General features: G+C 46.7%; 1 protein-coding gene across 3 annotated transcripts in view; it reads left to right on the top strand.

Annotated features, from left to right (window-relative positions):
* The window catches only part of LOC137545390 (beta-arrestin-1), a 294,468-nt gene that overhangs the window by 137,497 nt on the left and 138,772 nt on the right, over positions 1–18,199 (top strand). Inside the window, exon 1 of one of the 3 annotated variants that reach the window (XM_068266564.1) lies at positions 17,094–17,373. The exons of the other annotated variants lie outside the window; for them this stretch is intronic. Within the exon in view, the coding sequence (XP_068122665.1) occupies positions 17,357–17,373 (17 nt within the window). The 5' untranslated portion in view covers positions 17,094–17,356. Of the gene's footprint in view, positions 1–17,093; positions 17,374–18,199 lie in introns of those variants that run through there. 3 annotated transcript variants of the gene reach the window in all.

The following is an 18,199-nucleotide window of genomic DNA, read 5'->3' as shown; positions in this document are numbered from 1 at the left end:
AGCTTCTCTCTTCTCTCTTATCTTTTACAAGCTGGATAAATCCTCCTCTGAGCTGGCTGGGCTTTCACATACTGAGGAATTACATACAGGCAGAGCTGTCTGCACTCTGCAGGAAGAAACAGCCTGACACTTCAGTGGAAGATAGCTGCAGGGGGAAAGAAACACACAAATGATCTCTTGAGATTCAAGGAAGGGTGTATACAGCCTGCTTGTGTATGAATGTATTTTCTATGTGTGGACATACTGTACATCAGGGCTGCCCAATACGTCGATCGCGATCTACCAGTAGATCGCGAAGGACTGCTGGGTAGATCGCGTTGGCATTTTAAAATAGTACGCCAGACGCTGACTATATGCAGCGCTGGCGTACCGTCTGATTGTGCTGCTCTGCTGCCATATGCAGAGCAGCACACAGCCAATGGGTGCAATGGAAGAGCCGCGTCCCGCCCACCTCCTTCCTCCCCAGCTCTCCCACTTCCTTTGTCTGGCCTGCCGCTCTCTCCAGTCCTCAATGACTGTGTTGCCTGGATCTCCGTCGCTGACCCTGCATGCCTTGCGTGACATCTGATTAGCGGCAATCCGCAGTGGAGAGGAGAGCCGTGGGTGAGGACGTGTATACAGGAAGTGCTTTGCCTGTATACACGCCGTTACCCTCCGCTCTCCTCTCCACCGCTGTTCGCCGCTATCAGATGTCTCAGTGCTGCATGCTCCTCCGGGCATGCATGGTGAGTGAAGGGGGGTGGATGAGACCAGCGCCTGGTGGAGGGAGGGAGCCGAACTATCTATATGGCAGGCACATATGCCTAACTATCTTTACGGAAGGCACATATGCCTAGCTACCCATATATATGGGGGGCACGTTTACCTAGCTATCTATATGTGAGGGGAACCTATGCCTAGCTATCTACGTGGGGGACATATATGCCTAGCTATCTATATGTGGGGGGCACCTATACATAGCTATCTATATGTGGGGGGAACCTATGCCTAGCTATCTATATGGGGGGCACCCATGCCTAGCTATATGGGGGGGGCCTATGCCTAGCTATCTATATTGGGGAAACTATGCCTAGCTATCTATATGGGGAGCACCTATGCCTAGCTACCTATATTAAGGGCAGCTATACCTGGCTATTTTAAATGTTGGTAGATCTCTTGAGCTCGGGAAATTTAAAAGTAGCTCGCGAGTCAAAAAAGTGTGGGCACCCCTGCTGTACATCAACCTACTTCCTGTTTTGGTGGCCATTTTGTTTGTTTATAAACAAACTTTTTAAAACTGTTTTTAAACACTTTTAATGCGGCGAGGAGCGGCGAAATTGTGACAGAGGGTAATAGGAGATGTCCCCTAACTCACTGGTATGTTTACTTTTGTGCGATTTTAACAATACAGATTCTCTTTAAGTAATTATCTGACTTTTGTTTTTTTAAAGGATACCCGAAGTGACATGTGACATGATGAGATAGACATGGGCCTAGCACACAAATAACTATGCTGTGTTCTTCTTTTTCTTTCTCTGCCTGAAAGAGTTAAATATCAGGTATGTAAGTGGCTGACTCAGTCCTGACACAGACAGGAAGTGACTACAATGTGACCCTCACTGATAAGAAATTCCTCCTTTTTTTTTAAATCTTTTTCTTGCTCTCAGAAGCCATTTTCTGCAAGGAAAGTGTTTTATAGTTGGAATTTCTTATCAGTGAGGCTCACACTGTAGACCAGGGGTAGGGAACCTTGGCTCTCCAGCTGTGATAAAACTACAAATCCCAGCATGCATTTGCCTTTATTAATCATGACTGTGGCTGTCAGAATCATGCAATGCATTGTGGAACTTGTAGTTCCTTAACAGCTGGAGAGCCAAGGTTCCCTACCCCTGCTGTAGACACTTCCTTTACATACCTGATATTTAACTCTTTCAGTCAGAAAAAGAAAAAAAGAACACAGCATAGTTATTTGTGTGCTAGGAACTGTACATACACATGTCTTAACTCATCATGTCACATGTCACCTCGGGTATCCTTTAAAGTGGTTCCCAATGACTTTAAAGTGGACCCAAACTAAAAATACAAGATTTCAGAAATCAAACCTATTTTCTAAATGATAATAATAAATAGCAGCCTTTTTTTCAGCTGCATGATGACAAATATAAAATATTTACATTTATTGGAGAAACCCCTCCCTTCCTTTCAAATTGCTGGGACAGAATCCGGCAGACTGGTGGAGTAGAAGGTGTCCAGCAAAGGAGGAATTGCTAATGGCTGCCACCTGTATAACCCTAGCTATGAAAAGAGAAGGGTGAAAAGCATGTACTGAAATGCTCATAGGCTTGAAGGAGTGTTTATTTATCTTTGTACGTGTCAGAGTGGTGCAACTAAATATTCTTAATTAAAAAAATGTTTGGTTTGGGTCCGCTTTAAGGGCTGGAACCCACAAGAGCGTTTATTTGAGCATTTTGGCAGCGCTGCGATACGCTAGCGTTTTGCCAAAACGCTCAGCTGATGTTAATGGATGGGGCAACTTCCACAGGAGCGTTTGCGTTTCCCAGAAACGCAAACGCAGGACCTGCAGCATTTTGGGAGCGTTAGCGCTTCAATGTAAAGTATTGAAACGCTAGCAGAAATGCTCAGCAAAACCTAAACTGAGCGGTTTTGCTAGCGTTTTGCGGTTCAGCACACTGTAACAAAATTAAAAATAATTCACAGGACCAATCAGGATAAAAACGCGAAACGCAAAACGCTACACAACCGCTGAGGAAAAAAATACACTGTTGCAAAACGCGACCGAAAACTCGCATGAATCCGCTTGCAAACCCCTCATGCAAAACGCTAGCGGTTGCGTTTTGCGTTTGCGGATTTCAGTGGGTTCCAGGCCTTAGTGTCCCTCGTTCTCATCTCAAAAAGTTGGGAGGTATGACAAGGCATCACTCCTGAATTAGAAAATGATCTCTTTCTGCTCCTGAAGCCAGGCTGTACATCCATAACCCCTGGCGTATAGTGATCCTGTAGCTAGAGAAAAGAATCTGCAGTACATTGTAGTGTGTGTGTGACTGCTCAGATCACAGAGATTCCCTGCACTGTAACAGGTAGCTGTGGCTATCTGCATTTCTGTACATCAGATCAATACGCTCTTCAGAAGCAATTACGGTTAGCTGTCCGGAGCCCGGGGTCCCGCCTATCGAGGTGTGAAGTCAACAGAGACCCCACCGATCGGATCTCAGTGATAATCAGAAATAATTACACCGTGCGACACACAAACACTTATTGTTTCGCCACAGCGCTGCGCTATGAGGACATCTCCCGCTGCATATGGATTCATTTATATCGCCTTAATTAGAATTAAAGAACAGCAGCGAAAACACATATAATTACTGGCACTTATTGCCAATTTACAATTGTAATCGTGCTAATTAAAAAAAGATGAAAGGAGCCTGTCTCCGAAAAGCAGGATGTGGCAATTAGCAAGTAAAAGTTTATTGGAACCATTATTATTGTTTCATGGGGAGTGATTGCATCTTATTCTGAAATGATTTATTTATATTTTCACAACGATTTTTTTTTTTCCGTAGGACTTTTTTTTCTTGCCAGAGTTGAGCACCATGTTTTACCCAAATTTGACGTCTGACTACAGACAAAAGATGTATTTTTTACAGTTTATTTTTCTATAGTGTAGGAGGGTGTTTATTGCTGTTGGTGTCCCCACTACTTCATCACTTAGCATTCCTGAGTTTCTACCCCTTAACCGTGGTAATCTCAAGTTCAGCTCGGGGTGGAAAAACAGGCCAGGAGCAGTATCCTCGAGCTGAACTCGTGGTAGCCGCTGTGAGGTCTGCAGAGCAATGCACTCAGTGTGCGTTTCAACCCACCTCCCAGGGGATTCGGACCTCGTCCGCCATTGAACTTCCTCTCCTCCAAAGGCTCTACTTCCCCTTGGTGAGATTGCAGTCTGTCGTCATGACGACAGCCAGCAATCTCACTAAAGGGCTACAGTGCCACCTGGAGGACTGAAGGAAAACTGCAGTGCTGGATCCCAGGGAGGTGAGTAGAGATGTTGGGGAACCGTTCACCAGCAAATCTCTATGGGCCGCTACTACTTCCGGGTCGCTATGACCCGTAGTAGTACGGCTGCGCTGGGCCGGCGGTGCGTTCCTTTGATCGCGCGCCTGTTGCCGGGCACTCTCTGCTCATGAGTGTGACGTCAGAAAGTGCCCGGCAACAGGCGCGCGATTAAGGATGAGCACCGCCGGCCCAGCGCAGCCGTACTACTCCGGGTCATAGTGACCCGGAAGTAGTACAGGGTGAGGGGTTCCCGAAACGTTCGCCGACATCTCTAGAGGTGAGTGAGTGCTAGGCTGCTGCAGAACGCCTTGGCAGCATGATTTTTTCCAGGTTTTAGGATTTAAATGCATGCAAAAGAAAATTGCAACACTTTTAGACACTAAAATCCAAAAAGAATCCTAAATCCAGGGGTTAAAGAAAATCTGTGAGTTAGTGGCTAGGGGTGTGTCAGGGGCGGGATTAAGACAGTGGTGGGGTGTGTCTAAGGGCTGGAACCCACAAGAGCGTTTTTTTTAGCATTTTGGCAGCGCTGCGATACGCTAGCGTTTTGCCAAAACGCTCAGCTGATGTTAATGGATGGGGCAACTTCCACAGGAGCGTTTGCGTTTCCCAGAAACGCAAACGCAGGACCTGCAGCATTTTGGGAGCGTTAGCGCTTCAATGTAAAGTATTGAAACGCTAGCAGAAACGCTCAGCAAAACCTAAACTGAGCGGTTTTGCTAGCGTTTTGCGGTTCAGCACACTGTAACAAAATGAAAAATAATTCACAGGACCAATCAGGATAAAAACGCAAAACGCAAAACGCTACGCACCCGCTGGGCAAAAAAATACAATGTTGCAAAACACAACCAAAAACGCGCATGAATCCGCTTGCAAACCGCTCAGACAAAACGCTAGCAGTTGCGTTTTGCGTTTGCTGATTTCAGTGGGTTCCAGGCCTTAAAGTGTCCTTCTTTCTTATCTCAAAAAGTTCTGAGGTAATTGCCACACGATATCATGTAGCGCAATCGTGATAGTTCATTAGCCCGCTACTATGTTAATTAACATAATAGCGACCGCGTTTGTGAACTATTGCAGTCGTACTCCATGATATTGTGCGGCAATTAGGTTTAGTTCACGTAAGTTAAGAGGACCGCGCATAGCATACGCACACTATTTTTAACTCAGGTTCCTTCAAATTAAGTCGCGTTGACAGGCGCATTCGTTTTAATGAATCAACCTGATAGACACTAATGCTTCGTACACACTTGCGATAACTATCGTTTGCAAAGAACGATAGTTACCAGACGAACGATATTGGAAAGATTGGTATGCAACGATGGGATGCAGCGATCATCATACACATTTTAACGATAGTTCTCGCAGAAAAGAACGATCAGAAGGAAATGTTGCGTACATATTTATATAAAATTTGAAAAAAAACTACCAACATGGAGTTACAATAGATACAAATATATGATAGTTAACTTGCAAACAAAGTTTATTTGAAATTTGTAATGTAACAATCTTTACGGGTCACACTACACGGAAAGTACAGAAGCTGGGCAGAATCCAACGCAGGCGCATTGGCCCTTGTAACGATCGTTCTCGGCCGATGTCTGTACACACTATAGTTTTGTAACGATTGTCGGTAGATACGATCCGTCAGGTTGGATATTTTCATCTTCCCGATGTCGTTCTTTTGTCGTTCGTGTTAATGATCGCTAGGTAAAGTTCTTTCCCCGATTGTCGGCGGAACGATCGTTAATGAGCTGTTTCAAATGACCATAGTCGCCAGTGTGTACGCAGCACAGGGGCGTAGCAATAGGGGGTGCAGCGGTAGCAACCGCATCGGGGCCCTTGGGCCATAGGGGCCCCGTAGGGCCCTCCCTCAACCACAGTATTAGCTCTCTATTGGTCCTGTGCTCATAATAAACACTTCTATAGATACTTTGAATAGTGGTTATCATTAAAAAACTGTTCCCCATCCCCTTCTTGCTCCTCTGACACTGTAGTTGCCATTGGCAGGGATTGCTATGTATAGAGTGCTTGGGGGTAATCAGTAACAAGCTCCTCCCCATACCCTTCTTGCACCTCTGACACTGTAGTTGCCATTGGCAGGGATTGCTATGTATAGAGTGCTTGGGGGTAATCAGTAACAAGCTGCTCCCCATCCCCTTCTTGCACCTCTGACACTGTAGTTGCCATTGGCAGGGATTGCTATGTATAGAGTGCTTGGGGGTAATCAGTAACAAGCTGTTCCCACCCCCTTCTTGCACCTCTGACACTGTAGTTGCCATTGGCAGGGATTGCTATGTATAGAGTGCTTGGGGGTAATCAGTAACAAGCTGCTCCCCATCCCCTTCTTGCACCTCTGACACTGTAGTTGCCATTGGCAGGTTTTGGTGCGCCGTATCAATTGTTATGTATAGAGTGCTTGTAAAGCCCCATTGTAAGACTTGCATCGGGGCCCACAACTCCTTAGCTACGCCACTGACGCAGCATAAGTATGGCCACCACTGTGTATCTTACAAGAGAGAGACAAATAAAAAAACACTGAGTACCTGTCTTTACTAGGGATGCCAATTTCAGATTCTGCAGAAATTCGGCCTTCCGCAAACGCCAATTTCCACTACTGCTTTATACAGACGGTATTCTGCATTATACCGACGGTATTCCGATTTCCGCAGATTTCTGCTTTCCGCCAATTTCCGTGGAAATTTCTGCCTACGGCTTACCACTAAAAATCCTGATTCTCAGATTGGCCTCTTCATTTCGAGTCTTCTAATTGGCTTAATATTACCGAATATCGGTGGAGCGGAATTTCTGCAGAAATTTCTGCCTTTTCCATCCAAATTGGCCTACCACAATATGACTTCCGCATTCTGATGTGGAAATGCGATTTCCGATCGAAAATCGAGCATCCCTAGTCTTTACCTCTGACTTAGGCCTGGAACTCACTAGAGGGCTTTTTGAGCATTAAGGGCACATTCACACTTGAGCGTTTTGCCGGCGATTTCGGCAAAACGCTCAAACGCCAGCACTTTTGAAAGCTCTAGTGTAATAAAACCCTATGGGGCCGTTCTTACTTGGGTGATTTGCGTTAATCGCTGCAAATCGCCCAAAATAGCGAAACGCAAACGCGTAGCCTGCACAATTTTCAGGCGATTTCCCGGCGATTGCGTTTCAGTGCTATAGAAGCGCTAAAGATGATCGCTCAGAAATCGCTGCACTGTCCAGTGATTTTCTGCGTGACATCGTGGAAAAATCACTCCCACAAAACACCGGCAAAAATCGCCGGCGTTTTGCGTTTCTAAGTGTGAATGGGCCCTTAGGGAGCTCTTTAAATTGCCATCGATTTCCCTAAACGCTCTGCCAATGTAAATAAATTCCACAGTAGCGATTATCAATATCGTAATCGTTGGACATGCAGTATTTTTGGGAGCATTAGCGCTTCAATGTAAAGTATTGAAGCGCTGCCAAATCGCTCATGAATCGCTACACATAATGATTTGTGAGCGCTTTTAAATGACTGCAAACTGTAAAATAAATTAAAATAAATTAAAAAGACCCATCAGAACTAAAATCGCTAATTGCTAATCACAAACACAATCGCTGTCAAAAAGATTACACTATTTAAATGCTCTATCAAAATCACCTGAAAACGCTCAAGAGATCCCTTACAAAATGCTAATTAAAAATGAGCGATTTGCGATTTGTAGTGGGTTCCAGGCCTTATACAGGATTATTTTATGTAGCACGTTTCCATGCCTGGATTATCACGTTCTAGCGTTTAGCTTCTCCTGATCTAGCAGAAATGAGGGAATTCCAGATGGCTCAGCCTTCGTGCTCAGAGCCAGGCGTGGGATAGTTACTCAGCTGATAGTATTGGCAGACTATTGATCATCATATTGGATGGTTTCCAGGCATTCACTAAGAAGTCCTTTTCTGCTCTGCTAATAAAACGTGGAAATGGTTCCTTCGAGAAAATGTCTCTCTACTTCCCACAGAACGTTTCTGGAAATGGACGGTCTGGACAATTCATATCTAATACTTGTGTCCTCCCACTCAGTGTAGAAAATAGATCCTTATTACCACAAGTTTTACAAACAAAACTGTGATAAATAATTTGCTGGACAACCTTTCATAAGGCCATTGTTGCCATTGAGTCCCTAGTTTAGCGCTGGCTCTGTGAGTGGTGGGCGTGGCCTGGACTGCCTGGCTGTGGTTGGTGCAGGTGATGGCCTGGAGGTCCAGGATGAGGAGGTCCGTGGTACTGCTGCACCTAGTATGCAGTTTAGCATATGTTCCAACCGTTCAGCTTTTGGATAGGCAATTCCCATTTTTAAATAAATAGTGATCCCACCAAGTCTAACTGAGCTTTAAAGTTGAGTTCTGGCTAAGATTTTTTTCCTATTAGACTTGGCCTAGCGTGTGATGTCACTTGGGGAAAGCTCCTCCCACTATTCTAAAAAGTTGCTATTAGGAATCACAGGAAAGCCATGTTTCTGAAACAGATTTCTCATGTACCCAGTAAGTTCCATTCCTCCATTTTCACGTGCCTCTTCCTCCTGTCCCTGTGTCTATTCCTCTCATTTCCTGTTCCTCTTCCTCCTGTCCCTGTGTCTATTCCTCTCATTTCCTGTTCCTCTTCCTCCTGTCCCTGTGTCTATTCCTCGCATTTCCTGTGTCTCCTCCTCCAGCCTTCTTTATACCCATCCAGTTCCCTGTACCTCTCCCTCCTGTCCCTTTTGCATTTTCCTTAAAGGGGTTCTGTGGACTGTTTCAGTAAACAAAAACCGCCACTTACCTGGGGCTTCTATTGGCCCCTGAGCTGAAATGTCCCACTCCGCCCTCCTCCAATACTCCGTTGCCCGCTGCCGATCCCCTTGTAGTATTCGTCTAACTAGACGAATAATGCTCGCTCCCACGCGCGTCATCGGGAGCTTACTGCGCAGACGCAGTACGAAGTTTTCTTGTACTGCGCCTGTGCAGTAAGCTCCCGATGACGCGGGAGCGAGCACGTGCGTGGCCATAGCGGAAGGACGGCTGATTAGAGCGGGACCGGCGGTGGGGAACGGAGGATCGGAGGAGGACAGCGCGGGACATTTCAGCTGCAGGGGACCGATAGAAGCACCAGGTAAGAGGCTGTTTTTGTTTATTGAAACAGCCAACAGAACTTCTTTTAAAGGACCACTATTGCGAAAATCGTAAAATTTTAAATACATGTAAACACATAAAAATAAGAAGTATTTTCTCCCAGAGTAAAATGAGCCATAAATGACTTTTCTCCTATGTTGCTGTCACTTACAGTAGGTAGTAGAAATCTGACAGAACTGAGAGGTTTTGGACTAGCCTCATGGGGGATTTTCAGGGTTTTCTTTATTTTCAAGAGCACTTAGTGAATGGCAGTTGCTCCGTCCGACTGCCAAAGAAGTGTACGGTGAGCAGGGAGGCTGGCCAGCATATTTGTATAAATCATTTTCAGGACTTGTCTTTATAAAGAATAAAGTGCATGCTGAGAATCCCCCTTTAAGGGCTGGTGCACACCAGAGCGGTTCTGAAGCGTTTTTTAAAACGCTTGCAGGGGGAAAACCGCTTGGCTAATGAAAGTGAATGGGGCGGTGCACTCCAGAGCGGTTCATTTTTTCTACAAATGCAAACTCGGGGGCTGCTGCATTTTTTTAGATTTCTGAGGTGTTTCTGCCTCAATGTTAAAGTATAGGAAAGTGGAAAACTGCTCTGAAAAATGCTACATCAAAGCGGTTTTCCAGGCGTTTTTGTTACAGAAGCTGTTCAGTAACGAGATGGACTGGTCCAAAATCTGTCGGTAATGTCAGATTTCTACTACCTACTGTGAGTGACAGCAACGTAGGAGAAAAGTCATTCTTGGCTCGTGTTACTCCGGAAGGAACGTACTTCTTATTTGTATGTGTTTATATGTATTTTAAATTTTACTAATTTTGACGATAGTGGTCCTTTACAGTAAACCTGAAATGGTGTAAAAGGAAATAATTATACATACCTGGGGCTTCCTCCAGCCCCCTCCAGGCTGATGGCTCCCTCGCCATCCTCTGCTGCCTGGATCTTCCCCAATTCGCACTGGACTGTCCTCCGGTCCGGGGCGTACTGCGCAAGCACGCCCCTATCACTGCGCCTGCACAGTATGCCCCGGACCGGAGGGCATTGCGGGGCAATATGGGGGGATTCAGGCAGCACAGAAGGATGGTGAAGGAGCGATCAGCCTGTAGGAAGCCCCAGGTATGTATAATTATTTCCTTTTACACCATCTCAGGTACACTTTTAAGCCCCTCTGGCTATTTCTCCTGACTCTCCCGCTGTCTCACTGCACACCAAAAACTGCTAGCAGATCCGCAAACGCTTGCGGTTTTCGAAGCGGTTTTTCAGAGCGATTCTACTAGGCATGTTTAGAGCAATTTTATAAACATGCCTAGCCTTTTTTGGAGCGTTTTTGTGCAGCAGATTTCATATATTGTTACAGTAAAGCTGTTACTGAACAGCTTCTGTAACAAAAACGCCTGGAAACCGCTCTGATCTAGCGTTTCTCAGAGCGGTTTTCCACTTTCCTATACTTTACATTGAGGCAGAAACGCCTCAGAAATCTAAAAAATGCTGCAGCCCCCGAGTTTGCGTTTGTGGAGAAAACTGTGGAGAAAAACTGTGGAGAAAAACGCTTCACAACAGCTCTGGCGTGCACCAGCCCTTTTTTCCCCTCCCCTCCGGCCTCCCCCCATTCCGGTCAGGCTCTGCTCCAGCCAGCCCACCTCACAGTTTGCAGCACCTACAGCCTTGTGTCGCCCCAATCCCCCCCCCCCCCCCCGCGCGCGCTCCCCCGCTGTCAGTGCTGGGTGCTGGATGCGGTATCAGCCAGATAAAACCTCACAGTGCAGCTCAGGCTAATCTCTGCTGAGTGATAAATAGAGAGTTGTGCTGCTGGACTTCGGCACGGTTGCTGTGTGCATTAGATTGCATTAGCAGCTTATGGATTGATTTCACTCGCTGAGCTTCCTGTGTCAGCATTGCTGATCTCGTCCATATTATAAGCTATGAGTAAGAATGGATTATGAACACTTGCGGTAAATACCCAACGTGATTTTTAATTAGATCTGGTTGACTATTTCTCTACTATCTTCGACTGAGACCAGCCGTGGTTACAATCTGATCTGCCTCCTCCACATGATAATAATGACCAGATACTGTCCTAAACACAACCTACAGTCCTCCATCAATCATCCCCTCTCATCCACCCTAATCCCCTCTACCCTTTCCCAGATACAGGAGTTCTCATGTGCTTCTCTCCTCCTCTGGAACTCTCTCCTTAAAGGATACCCGAAGTGACATGTGACATGATGAGATAGACATGTGTATGTACAGTGCAAAGCACACAAATAACTATGCTGTGTTCCTTTTTTTTCTTTCTCTGTCTGAAATAGTTAAATATCAAGTATGTAAGTGGCTGACTCTGTGACTCAGTCCTGACTCAGACAGGAAGGGACTACAGTGTGACCCTCACTGATAAGAAATTCCAACTATAAAACACTTTCCTAGCAGAAAATGGCTTCTGAGACCAAGAAAAGAGATAAAAAGGAGAATTTCTTATCAGTGAGGGTCACACTGTAGTCACTTCCTGTCTGAGTTAGGACTGAGTCAGCCACTTACATACCTGATGTTTAACTGTTTCAGGCAGAGAAAAAAAAAAAAGGGAACACAGCATAGTTATCTGTGTGCTAGGCACTGTACATACACATGTCTATCTCATCATGTCACTTCGGGTATCCTTTAAATCTTTATGATAATCACCAACCTTTAAAATCTTCAAACTTAGCTGGTGCAGCCAATAAAGACTGTCTCAGCCAATAATCAAGCATGTGTACAGCAGCTTGCCAGATCTTTATCGCCCTCCGACATCTAAGGTGTGTAAAGCCTCTTCGATGCATTGCCCAAAAATCTCTCATTCTCTCAGCTAAGTGCATTGTTCTCCTCCATAATTCTGCCGCTGGAAAATACTCTGTTGTGAGCTGCAACAGTCTCATGACACATCTATACAGTACCTAAGGCAGACAGTTATTATTTTTATTATTTATATAGCACCAACATCTTCCGCAGCGATGTACAGAGTACATTGTCTTGTCACTTAATGTGGGAGGAAACCCACACAGACACAGGGAGAACATACAAACTCTGTGCAGATAGTGCCCTGGCCAGGATTCTAACCAGGGGACCCAGCGCTGCAAGGTGAGAGCGCTAACCACTACGCCACCGTGTTGCCAGAGATTGTTCCTGTCGTTTACCGCTAGGGATCCATCATTGAGATGTCCTTTACCATTGCTTGTCATTGATTACTCAAGCTCTGCGGTCGTTTGAGTTTTCTCAGATTCCTCATGCATCTTCTGGAGCCGGTGGCATTCATGGCTACCTTCTATTCCCCCAGGGCTAGAAAAAGCAATACAGCAACAGATGACAAACTATGTCAAACGCTTTTCTGGGCGGTAGATGTTTGGATTCGACGAAATGAGCTGACAGGAGCCTTCCCTGTGAACCTGCCTGGGGGATCTAGTCCTGATCACTGCGGGTGACATGTGTTAAGTCAGGTGAGAAAATTCACGAGAGGTTTTATAAATGAACCCCAAAGTCTTAAAGGATTTTTTTTCTCTTTCCATCTTCAGCTGTATATAATGCATACATTTGCATTTGGTCAAGAGGGCTGAGACATTTGCATTGGGTCAGGAGTGCCGAGACATTTGCATTGGGTCAGGAGTGCCGAGACATTTGCATTTGGTCAAGAGTGCCGAGCCATTTGTATTTGGTCGAGAGTGCCCAGGCATGTTCATTTGGTCAGGTCAAAGGTCAGAGGTTTTTTTTAATTAAATTTTGGACAGAAGTGCCAATACATTTGCATTTGGTCAAGAATGCCGAGACATTGGCATTTTGGTCAGGAGTGCTGAGACATTTGCATTTAATCAAGAGTGCCCAGGCATTTGTATTTGGTCAAGAGTGCCCAGGCATTTGTATTTGGTCAAGAGTGCCAAGACATTTGCTTTTAAGCAGTCCATCCAGAGATTCTTGTTCTCTTCTCCTAGAGCAGTGATGGCTAACCTTGGCACTCTAGCTGTGACAAAACTACAAATCCTATCATAACTCTGCCTCCGAGTTATGCTTAGAGCTGTCAGAGTATTGCTATGCCTCATGGGACTTGTAGTTCCACCACAGCTGGAGTGCCAAGGTTAGCCATCACTGTTCTAGAATGAGTTTAGTTTATTTTACTTGTGTGATTTTTGCTGGCCTTGCTATGTTTTGTAGATTAGAGGCGTGAGTAGGTGGCTGGCAGTGATAAATTGTATTTCCACCTCGTTGAACATTAGCACAGGGCACAACATATGTCAGCAGCAGATTGACCAGGCGTTCTTGCGTACACATTTTGCTGGTTCGAGGGTAGGCCAGGCGGGGAGGCGCGGTGGTAACAGGTGTAGTGACAGCGGAGAGTGGCAGTCATGTGGTTTTCCGATATTTGTCATACACGGCTCATTGGGTCAGCAGATAACAGAGGAGACACCCCGCTGCTAACGCTCGGAGCGCGGAGTGTGATCCCTGCCCTGGAAAAGCACAATGCTGCTGTCCTAAAGCAACTTCCTTCGTAGACTCACTTCCCTTCTTGCCCAATCCCTCAGGCTAAAAAATACATATGTCACTAAGAAGTAGCAATAGGGGGTGCAGAGGTTGCGAACGCACCGGGGCCCTTGGGCCAGAGCAGCCTTGAGGGGCTCTCCTTCAACTGCAGTATTAGCTCTCTATTGGTCCTGTGCTGCTAATGGTCTCTTCTATAGATGCTTTGAATAGTATTAATCATTAACAAAGTGTTCCCCAACCCCCTTTTGTACTTGGGGGCGCGGGGGGGCCCAATGTAAAATTTGACCTGCAACCCCTGGCTCCTTAGCTATGCCAGGGGCCCCAACCGTCCCGTTTTCGCCGGGACCATCACGGGTTGGGGGAGGGGTCCCGCTGTCCCGGGATAGCCCCCCTTGTGTCCCGGCAGGCAGCAGAGGAGGCAGCGGAGGAAAATGGATCGAGGCGCCAGCTGCGGCTGTGCTGTGCGGGATGCGGGTCAAGCTTGTCCCCCCTCCCTCCGAATGTGCCCCCCAGTTGTCCCCCTGTATGGCGAGATACGAGCGCAGCAGAGCGGCAGTCTTACCATCTTCCTCGCGTACGGGCATCTCTTGCTTCCAACTACTTCCTGTGACGTCACAGGAAGGGGAGAAGACGAGATGCCCATACGCGAAGAGGAATGGTAAGACTGCCGCTCTGCTGCGCTCGTATCTCGCCATACAGGGGGACACTGGGGGGCACATTCGGAGGGAGGGGGGACAAGCTTGACCCGCATCCCGCACACCACAGCCGCAGCTGGCGCCTCGATCCTTCTTTTTACCTCCACACCCATGGGCACCCTCACCCTTCTTCCCACTATATATATATATATATATATATATATATATATATATATATATATATATATATATAAATTTTGACTAGGGGTGTGTCAGGGGTGTGGTTGGGGCGTGGCCGGGGCGTGGCTTAAGTGTCCCGGTTTCTCATCTCAAAAAGTTGGGAGGTATGAGCTATGCCACTGAGAAGTAGCATGGTGTGTCCTCCTGATTACTAAGCATCACCTGACTTACAATGGTTGCAAACAAGGCCTCTCAATTGCTTCCCTACAATACCAGATTATGCCAAGCTGAAACCAACTGCATTACCTCTTCTTCACATTTGTTGGCAGCAGTGATGTCCGGTTCATGAGTGATTGGTTAATTTGAGTCATTTGTTGGCAGTAGTGATGTCCGGTTCATGAGTGATTGGTTCATTTGAGCCAGTTCTTTCCTGTGAGTTGAGTGATCCGACTCATCACACTGAACAGTGGATGAGACAGGAACTGCAGCTGCACACTGACAAGGAGCCAGGAGGAGTAATAATAGATGTCTGGGCTAATTAGGAGGGGAGGGGAGTGACTAGCAACTAGTTACTGCTAGCCACCCCAGTGAAATGAATCAAATGATTTGGTTTATAATCCAGTTGTTTTTAATGAATTGAATCGAATGAATCGATTTATTGAAAAGAGCCGGACTTCCCATCACTAGTTGGCAGTATCAAGGCAATTTCCTAAACTGCAGTGTAATAAAGCAACCACAAGATGTCATTGTAAAATGTAAAATGCTCCAATGATCTCTATGGTATTGTGATTTCCTGTGTGCCACTCTGTGTTAGAGATGTGAAGTTCGGATCTTTTCAATGATCCGGATGATTCGAATCGGATCATTGAAAAGATCCGGATCTTTTATCCGAATCTCGGATCATTTTACAAGGGAAGCATTCAGGGGTGAAATGACTAGCAGGACAGGAGAAGGGAAGGGGGGTGGACACACAGAGAAGGGGAGAAGATGGACAGAGGGCAGGGAGTGGACAGAAAAGGGAGGAGGGACGAGCAGAGAGCAGAAATGTTTGTTTGCACACAATACGCACATGCTGCAATCATTATGCTTAAAGGCCCGTTCAGATCACAAATGCGGATGGCCATGCGTGCGGAACGCGTGCGGACCGCAACGCGTACGAACGCATGGCCATCCGCGTTTGTGTGCATTGCGTGGCTGATCCCATCACTGAAAAGTGAATGGGACAGCCACGCGTTTTAGCAAAATCTGCGTGCAGCATGCGTTCCCGGACCGCACAGGTCCGGAACGCATGCAGTGTGAACATCAGACATTGCACTCTATGCAATGTCTGATGTCGTGCGTATCGGCCACCTGCACGCGTTTCCAAAACGCGGCTGGAAACGCGTGCAGTGTGAACGGGCCCTTACATATATTTCACCTCTATGTTCATCTGTATACTCCCAACTCCCATTCCCCAAAGCATTACCAAAAGTAAAGTGCAGCTGTATAGAGCAGTGCAGGAGGATCATATTGCACAGCAATCACAGTGCCTGCCCTGTCCTAGCCCAGCATGCTGCCTGTAACGTTACTGAGCTGTGCCAAAAGCTTCCAATGTGATCACTGTGCAGCACTACGGAACAGCCAGCCTATAATGGGCAGCACGTTATAGCCAGTATGTGTGCTCTACACATATCTGGCAGTGGCACCCATGTCCCCTCTCTCTCATCTACCTGTGGCTGTGCAAGGCTGCCTCCCTTCCAACAGAGCGATCCATCTCTGCTCTGCTTCCAGGACACCGCTGCCCGCTGAGAGGGGGGCGTGTCGCTCCTGGCCCCGCTCCCTTTGCGATCCGAATCACTCATTTTGATGATTCGGATGATTCGACTCACAAAATAGATTCGGATCAAAGATCTGAATCCTTCATGATCCGGACAACACTGCTCTGTGTTCCTCTCTGTTGTAAGTAAGCTGAATTTCCTGTGGTGTATGAATTGACCGGGGTGTATGATCTATCTCTGCATGTTTTTCTTCAGTAAAGAGTTCTAACTTGCTATACTGGGTGCCTATCTGCGTGTACAGAACACTCTGCTCCATCATCATTATTAAGAGGTGTTTCTCCAGGCACAAAGGCGTATGTGTCAACAGGGGTGGCACTGGTGGGTCTCTGTCCAAAAGTCATTGCTTGCCTGGAGCCCCATTTCACCTGAATCCATCTCTGAGTACCAAAAACTACCAGGTGCTCTACTTCCCCTCCCTATAGCTGACATTACCATTGCGGTCTATGCTGCGCCCATTTTACCATAGCACCGCCGGCCCCCAGATTACCGGCTTCGCTTCTTTCTTCCCCCTTCTACAATTCTCTATCTTGCTTTCTTAGTCTTACTTCTCCCCATTCCCTCGATGTCTCTCTCTTCTCTCCTCTCCTCCTTCTCTCTCTCCCTCTCCCCCTCTCCCCGCGCTCCCCAAGCTGCAGATACTTGCAATGCAGGTCCCGTGCCCACCGAACGCAGCATCGGTGAAGACAAGAGAGCCAATCAGGCTCGCTAGCGGCCCATGACACTTCAAAATAAAAAAAAAGGAAAAATCCCCACATGCTGGTGCAGAGGCAGTCTCCTCGCCGATGCTCCGCTAAAGTAAAGGAGAGAGAGAGAGAGAAAAAAAACAAAACATCCCAATAAAAGAACCAGGGAGAAGAGCTGACCCAGAATAATCAGAATAAATATAGATTTTCTGTAGACGACGGGCCGCGCAGGTCCCAAAAGATGTCAGCGCACGTCGCTAAATGGATTATGGGTGGACTGACGGCGAGGATGCGGGGAGAGGCAGCGTAGGACACAGGCGTCTCGGCACTGCAGGATAATATACTGAGCAGGGCAGCCTTCCCGATGGACAACATATTCCTGTGAGTACCCCTCCCTGGCTTCTGCGGCCGATACATCTCTCTGTGTACCCCCCCCCTCCGTCTCCTTCTTTCTCCTGCATCCGTCTTATCTGATAACAGAGCCGTGCTTTTAAGATGCCGGCGTTTGATTTTAATAAGCCGCAGATCCCCGAACGGCATCTGCTGCTGTCGAGGTAACGCTATTATGTAATCGTCTTATCTTCCGACAGGTTGTAATCTGCCTCTCGGGATGCCATTAAGGAGATGATTCTGATATATGAACATTATTTCTAGCCTTTATGTTTTTGGTTTTTTTTTGCCTATTTTATTTTTCTGTATTTTGTTTGCCGGATGACGTGCCGTAGCGTGCCTTACAGGGTAACTGCAGTCACAGTGATGGAATGCTGCAGCTCTGAGGGTGGCCGGGATGAAATGCAGTAGGATGTGGTATTGGCGTTTATGACATCCGGCAATTGTGGTTGACAACACGCTGCACACCGCTGGTGTGCTGTGCTGTCTGACGACGATCGCTGTTATCGAAGCCTGTTGAATCGCGCATGTACTGCGCAGACTTGTCTAACCTGGAGGTGAGGAGTAACCACCGTTCAGTTACTCCATATACCAAGGAAAGGGAAAGGGTGCTACTTTAGTGGACCCAGCAGGAAACCTCATTGGGATGGGAACAGTTCTCCAATCATGGCACCCTCTACAGCACAAAGCGTTGTGAGTGGGTGAATAGTGTGTGCGTAGTTTACTGCAATCTATCTGAAACTTAGCATTTCGATAGAGTGCGGTCACTGCCATGGGGGTCAGTTGGGGCCACACTTGTTATGGATGAAGGCTGTCA

Source organism: Hyperolius riggenbachi, chromosome 2 (genome assembly GCF_040937935.1).
Source record: "Hyperolius riggenbachi isolate aHypRig1 chromosome 2, aHypRig1.pri, whole genome shotgun sequence".
Taxonomy (NCBI): Eukaryota; Metazoa; Chordata; class Amphibia; order Anura; family Hyperoliidae; genus Hyperolius; species Hyperolius riggenbachi.
Note: the sequence above shows the minus strand (reverse complement) of the source record. Positions and strands in the feature narration are given on the sequence as shown.